Below are 7,572 nucleotides of genomic sequence, written 5' to 3'. Positions count from 1 at the left end.
CACTACCCCATCCTTCCCTTCCTCCCTGCCACATGGGGAAAAGGGGAGAATGACATGCTATATAAAAGTGCAGGAGTCCACCAGGCCAGGAGCAAGGCTACTGACACAGGCACTGGGGCTGCATTTTGGAGCTTCCCCTCCAGCTTGCACAAACCAGAATCCCCAGCCAACGCAGGATCCCACAAAGCTCCCAGAGGCAAGAATTCTCAGTTTGTTTACTGAGTCCCCTGGGCCAGGAGGGAGGGCTGTGAGCTGGGCTCAAAAGCAGGATAAAGGTAAACTTTCTGCACGTGAGAACCATCCCCCCCCCCCCAAGGAGCCGTGTCACACTGTATGTCACCGTCATCAAAGGGGCTGTGCGTAAACCTGAAAAACCAAACGGACCTGTCTGTAGGTGTTACTTATATCACAAGGCTACAGGTGCCTTTATCTCCACTGTACGCTGGTGCTGGGAGCGCCTGCCTTCTCTTGCCTTGAAAGCCTCCTCTTTGGACCTAGTCACCGCTGTCCTCACGTAAGCACCTTTTCTTTGCTCTTTTGGCTGGATTGTAAGGGGTGTCAGGGATTAGAGGCTCGGGCTGGGGCCTGGGTCTGTTTGTCGGTCTCCAGCTCCAGTCTACCAGTCTACCTACCAGTTCTGTCAGTCACGGCACCTCCCGGGAGCTGTGTGAGTGGAATTTCACTGCTTGCCTGAGAGAGACATTTTTGCCTCCTCAAGCTGTGTAGCCACCCACCCTCCCCTCGGCAGCCCCCACTCCCTCTGGATCACTCCACTAAACCAAGGGAAACCAAGAGGGAATGCGTACAGGCACTCAATTCTCCATGCTTCCTAAAGCTCTCTTTAGGAAGGAAAGCTGGATCTTACCCTGAAAAGATCTTCAGCTTCAAGGAAAGCCCACCTCCCCCTGGTTAAACTCTTCCTTTCCCCACTGGCCTGCTCTTGGTCCCCACTTTAATCTAGAGAAAATAAGCTGCCTTATTACAATATGGGGCATTTTTTCAGGAATTTGTTTGTATGTAATAGCTTAAAAGAAACCTATTTTGTCCTCTCACGCCACCTTAGTATAGAATCCTTCCAGAAATGCAATGATTAGGGTTTTTCCACTATATTCTCAGACATTTTTCAAAGACTCTGCAGTGTATGGGGCTGGGGGATGTGGGGGTGGGGTTGGGGGAACCTTATGCAGCCTCCCCCTACTGGCAGCCACTGGTAGCACATGCTCTCTTCCTGAAGCGGCAGACAGACCTTTGGATGTGCTAATAATTTTACAAGCCCAAAAGGATGTCAGAGATCATTAGGTACAACCTCTTCATTTTACAGATGAGGAAAATGAGCCTAGAAAAGCAAAGTGATTTAGGGAGACAGCTTTGTGTTTTAGTCTAAAGACCCATGAAAAGGGGTTGTTTGCCGCCCTGAGTGAAAGCTTAATTCTCTTGTCCCCATGTTCTCTGTGAGAATGTTTTTCGTGATTCAAAGTATTCTCAGCAGGCATTTTCACAGTTTCCTTGACTTCTTTTCTCAGAAGTCCTCTGATAACAGCCTTTTAGATACACCAATGATGATCAGTTCCACCCTCTCCCCCAAGAAATGAATCTGTGTCCTGTTCTCAGTCTTCTGCATATATTATCTAATTTTATTAAATCCTCGGGACATTGTGACAAGTCCATATTAAAATCCTCATTTTAGAGATGAGCTTGGAGACAGTCATGGATTTTCATATGCCACACCTTGTATTAAACAAAAGTAATTTTGACAGGCTGAGTAATAAGAAACATGTGTCCCAAATATGTGTCACGTGTTTCTTGACTTGTGAGTGGCTGAGGGAGAATCGAATCCCCAATAGGTTTAATCCAAAACCGAGAAGCTTTGCATTGGAGCTCACCGTAAACTGTATGGAATACCTTCTGTGCGTCTTTGCTGCGCCTTCAGTAAAACAACTAAAAACAAACTACCAAGCTCCCTAAGCAAGCTAAAGAAAGGTGAAGAATCGCTTGGCAAGACGTCAGCAAGTCGGTTCTCCCAGCTGCTCTGGTTTCTCCCAGAAGAGCAAACACTCAAGCACCCAACCTACAATTCTTTAACGGCAAGTGTTGAAATAGTCCATTGGGATCTCCTCCATGTGTCCCTTCTTGGCAGGTACAAAGAGTGGGAGATTGACCCTATCTTGCCCACGGGACTCGGGACCAAGTGCACATTCGGGTGTCACTGTGGCTTAGAAGGAAGAAAAACATTTTTCTTCCCACTGAGACTGCTCAGATGGTGGGATCCTTTATCAGCGGTCCCCAACACTTTGGGCACCAGAGACCAGTACTCTTATGAGAATTTAGTGCCTGATGATCTGAGGTAGAGCTGAGATGGTGATGCTGGCGCTGGGGAGCGGCTGCACACTCAGGTGAAGCTGCACTAGCTCGCTCTCCGCTCACCTCCTGCTGTGCGGCCTGGTTCCTAACAGACCACAGACCGGTACCGGTCCACAGCCTGGGGAGTGGGGACCCCTGCTTTATACCCTTACAGCCTGGTTCTACCTGGTAATGTTTTGGTGCATAAACAGCCAATGCATAGATGCTTAATTGGGTGGATTGTTGGTCACATGGCCAGAGTGAAGTTGATGATCTCTGACAGAGTCAGGAAGGAATTTTCCTCTTCTGGCAAACAGGCCAAGGCTGAGTGGTTTGCTCCTTCCCTCTCTCTCTGGAAGGCTGAGCAGAGGTGCCCAGTTGCTCAGGCCATGGTCACCACACCTGTGATTGCTGCTTTGAAGCCCACAGGCCTGTCCCTCTGACTGTGTGGAGTCTCCTTGTGCACACTGGGTGAGTGCGCCGGCTCTCAAAAGGGTTAGGAAGGCCTTGGAGTCATCGGGGACCTCAGCCTCTATGCCATCGCTGTCTCATTCTGAAAGGTACCTGTGGCTAGCCTTTCTCATGCATGAAAGGGAACCCACCTGATTCTTCCCCCTTGTGTGGATTATGTTTGATCCTCTACTACTTACTAGGCAGCTAGAATGGTGTCCCCATTTGGGGAAACTGATTCCAACAGCTGTGGGTCTGTTGACGCGCAGCAAGCGAGGGTTCGAAATGCATGAGGGGCCTGGATAACGCAGGCAAAGAATATCCAAAACCCACTGCTGAAAGTCATGGGCATAGGAGGAATGGAAGGAGAGGAAATCGAGGGGCTTTTTCAGAGCTAAACGTTTAACCTCTGCTGGTAGTGGTCTGATGAGCTTGCTCGACCACAATATCCAAATACGACCAACACGTATGTGGACGTGGATGAGTACACATGTCTGGGTGTGCTGGCCCAGTTGGGAGGGTGCCTGAAGAAAATCACAGAGCTAAGGCACAGCCTGGAGTCCACGTCGTCAGTATGTTCATTTAGTAGATGAAGAATTGAGGCTTGGAGAGATGCAAAGGCAGAATCATGACTCTCAGTCCAGTGCTCTTTCCATGATGACAGACCAGCCAGCGCCTCAAAAAAACAAAAATGTGTGGCTAGAACAGCAGGCCTAACACCCTCCCTAGATACCTCCTTCTTGTCCTGCTGCTGACTCTAGGTCTAACCTAGTGACACTCAATCTTTTTTTGTTATTGCTCCACCAAGGAGACTTTTAAGATAATTGTTTCTTAAATGTCTCCCCTCCTCCCCCCATGAAATGTTAATACCATAGAAATACTGCATATCGTTAATGTACTATGGCCCCTTGGAGGATCATAAAACATAATAATAGCTAAGATTTTTTGATCTCCAAGAAGAAATTTTTTCCCTCTGGGGTCAATATTACCCCCGCTGGGAATTATGATCTCACTTTAGGCCTGGCCCTACCCATCACTGGGCTTCAATGCCCTCACCCACCCTGTCCCGCCTACATTAAAAGAATCTTAAGAGCTAAAATGTTCATATATTGCAAGGATTCAAGAGGGCCTAAGAAGTTGGGCTACTGAATACAAAGCAGCCATTATTCCTGAACTCTCACACTTAGAGCATGCTGGCCAAGCAGCCAAGGTCTTTTGTGGAAAGTCCAAGTTAATAATATCCCCTCCTATGCAATAGAAGGGAGAAAAAAAACTTCTGTTGCTTTTATAAAAACATTTTCCCAAAAAGCAAGAAATAATTACAGAAGAAAAATAGCACGTTATACAACTGAGAGAGCCCTTTAAGAAAACTTAATGGGTATAATCGGCCATAGAAGGAATTACAAAGGGAATCAGATATAGCTCTGTGTAAGGCACTAGAGAGATTACAGAGCAAGTTGAGTGATCTGGTATAAGAGAAAAAAAAATTCTTAAAAGTGGTAAATTTCCTTTTTCATCAAAAACATTCCTAATTTTGATATGACTAAATTCAATTTACCAAATGACTTTCACGAGCTATCCGTCCAGTGTACATGAGGGAGCACTCACTCCCGCTGTCGTGTTTATATCTGGAGAATTTTCTTACTGACATTGAAGACCTGGGGATGGTTTTCTATTTTCCTCCATGTGGAGTCCACCTCTCCTTTCTCCAAACCCACCATGAAGGACATGTCAGAAGTCTGTCATCCTCTTCTTCATCTGGCCCAGAGGGGAAGGGGGCTTTTTACCTGGAGCACTCACTTAGGGGAACTTTCCTGAGGTCAAGTCCAGAAAGTGGAAAGAACTTTGTGCTCCAGGGGCCTTTCCCTTTCTCATAACCTCCTACTCCCATCCCTCTTTATCCTGCCTCCCGCTCAGGATATAAAACCAGCCAATCCGTGGGAAAATCAGAGTCCAAATCCAGGCAGCCTTGACCTCTGTTTGATATGGCTCTCAGGGAGAGATCCATGAACATGATAATCCACCCTGCAGTTAACCCTGTCTGGAAGGAGGCTTCCCAGTGGGGTCTGGTGACTCTTTCTTAATGGCACAGAAAGGTGCCTACCTGTGAGAATTTGAACTCAGTAATTTATCTATGTCAGGAGCACAGTTCTCATGCATATTTGATGGTGATGATTCTGGTAGATTTGCAAACCCCCCAAGCAATTGGTCTTTGGTTCTGTAAGCTCAAAACCCAGTCCCCTCTTGGTACTGAGGTCTTATTTGATACGTAAGTGTACCTTGGATGTGTCAACAGGCAGATGTGACCATGAGTGTTTTAAGAAGGAAACGCAGATGAGCCAAGAGTCAGAAAACTTAAGAACTCTGGTCATACAATATAATGCCATTGGCTGTGTGACCTTGAGAAGTGACACAAATTCACTAAGCTTTAAATTTCTAAATTGTAGAATGACAAGGTGAGGGGAAAGATGCGACTAACTCAGTATTTTCCAACATGTGGTACTCATGCCATCCATGACACACGAAGCAAACTTTTACTTAAAGGGACAGATAGTAAATATTTTAGAATTTGCAGGCCATTTAGTATATAACCATTGAAAAATATAAAATAAGTCTTTAGCTGCAAGCCATTCAAAAATAGGTGGTGAGCTGGATTGGGCCAGTAGGTTGTATTTTGCTAACCTCTGATTTAGGTGGTACGTGGATGAACAATTTTTATTTAAATGCTTATGTTTTAATTGTTATGTATGTTTTAAAAAAATACTGACTTTTTATTTATAGTGGTGATACAAGGTTTTCCTCTCAAACAAATGTATTTATGTTAAAACAAAAAGGGAATTGATTTTTTAAAATATATTAAGTAAATTATCGTAACGGTAGGCAGATGACTAAAGTTGGGAAAACACTAGAAGAGATGATTGATAAGCTCCTGGCCATCTTAGAATTCCATGTGTTTAATATCCCAAGACCCGGAATCCAGTCTCTGTTCTGAAACTTACCGGCTGTATGATCTTGAGCCGCTGTGTCTCCTTCGCAAAATGTGAGAGTAGAAACACCCTATTTCATCAACATAACTATAATAAGAAGAAAAGAGAAGTTGGGCAAACAGATTTTTATAATCCACTAGACATGGGGTTTTTTTGTTTTTGTTTTTGTTTTTGTTTTTGGTTGAATTGTGGGAATACAGGAAGCAGCAAAGAGAAACTTGAAGGATGAGACTTGCGTGAGCAAGTCTGCATCCACTACAGCATTACCACCTTGAATGTGCTCAATCCTGTCTGATCTCGGAAGCTAAGCAGGGTTGGGCCTGGTTAGTACTTGGATGGGAGATCATCTAGGAAGATGAGGTGCTGTAGCGTTTAAAAAAAAAAAAAAAAGAATGCATCCAATGGGGGCCCCAAGCCCATCTCTTCTTCCCCCTTCCGAGCCTTGACTGGCCACCTTCTTTCTCCCAAAGTGTCGCACTCACCAGTGTGCCCAGGGAGTGGAGCACAGCCATCAGGGTCATGACTCCTTAAATAGACAAACCCGAGCTGTCACCCAAATTCCACCCAGCTGGGAGGTTTGGATTATGTTACCTGGTATGTCACAATGTCCATCCCTCATGTATAAAATGGAACAACTACCAGAACCTGTCTCAGAATGGTTGTTCTGAGGAGACCATGAATAAAGAATGTAAAGTTGTAAAGTGCTCAGCACAGAGTCCAAAGTGAATAAGTGTGTGTAACAGTTATGACCCAAACCCCCAGGCTGGATGCGCTGCAGAATTCAGAATTCTTCAGGCAGTAGGAAGATTATACAGTGTGTATACTGCAGAACGCAGAACACTCCTCTCCAGATATTCCTTCTACGACTCCTTAAACACATTAATATTCCTGCAGTGTATCACATGACTAGCCATCAGGTAGAATCAATAAAATTGTAACTATAGTTGTAAAACTATATAGAATATAGTTTGTATATGCTTATATGTGTATAGCATATAGTGTATATATTTGTATAGATGCATAGATTAACATATATATAACAGTATATAAAACTCTATAACATCGATTCAGGACTATTTTTTGCTGGGGAATAAGTTTGCACCAAATATAGACACACACACACACACACACACACGCACGCACTTTCGGTTTCAGAGCTCTTAGATTTCAGAATTTTGGATAAGCATTTGTGGGTTTATAACAACTCTTGCCCGTTTTTCAGAAGCATATTGTAAGACATTATAAGCCAGAGTTCAGGGGTCAGATGTGAGTAAATAGGAAAAGTAAAGACAGGCAGTGTTGCGTAATAAGAGCCCCAATCCTCAAATCTGGCTTTGCCTCTTACTGGTCATGTTACGTAAGCCATTGTCTCAGCCCCTCAGCCTCAGTTTTCTCATCTATGAAATGGGGATAGGTGAATGAACCTCACGGGATGTGGCAGGATTAATTGATGTCATCGTGGAGAGCACATAGAGGGGTACCTGGCTCCTAGGAGTCTGCTTGCTTGTGTTTGCTCTCATTATTAAAACCAAGGGTGGCCTGCTGAGGGCTCCCGCAGGGTGGCTCCTGGGAGTCGTTTGCCTCCTCACAGCCTCTCCCCACTGTTGCAGGGTGATGTTGGACTCAGTGACACACAGCAGCGCCTTCCTGCCCAACACGTCCTTCTGCGACCCCCTGATGTCGTGGACTGATCTGTTCAGCAACGAAGAGTATTATCCTACCTTTGAGCATCAGACAGGTACGTATATCTGGAGAAGGCCATCTGAGCTGAAGTGGGCTGGGGCAGAAAGGGCTG

The 7,572-nt window shown here is 45.2% G+C and overlaps 1 protein-coding gene and 1 pseudogene across 4 annotated transcripts in view; both read left to right on the top strand.

Moving 5' to 3' along the window:
* The first annotated feature begins 391 nt into the window (after positions 1-391).
* Positions 392-7,572, top strand: part of ELF5 (E74 like ETS transcription factor 5) — a 22,862-nt gene continuing 15,681 nt past the window's right edge. For 2 of the 4 annotated variants that reach the window (XM_006908027.1, XM_006908025.1), the window contains exons 1-2: positions 2,875-2,900; positions 7,388-7,515. In XM_006908027.1, the coding sequence (XP_006908089.1) occupies positions 2,875-2,900; positions 7,388-7,515 (154 nt within the window). Of the gene's footprint in view, positions 515-2,874; positions 2,901-7,387; positions 7,516-7,572 lie in introns of those variants that run through there. The other 2 variants (XM_006908028.1, XM_006908026.1) reach the window with 2 other exon arrangements.
* On the top strand, positions 6,031-6,149 carry LOC112476658 (annotated as a pseudogene).

The sequence above is a fragment of the Pteropus alecto genome, unplaced genomic scaffold (genome assembly GCF_000325575.1).
Source record: "Pteropus alecto unplaced genomic scaffold, ASM32557v1 scaffold71, whole genome shotgun sequence".
NCBI lineage: Eukaryota > Metazoa > Chordata > Mammalia > Chiroptera > Pteropodidae > Pteropus > Pteropus alecto.
Note: the sequence above shows the minus strand (reverse complement) of the source record. Positions and strands in the feature narration are given on the sequence as shown.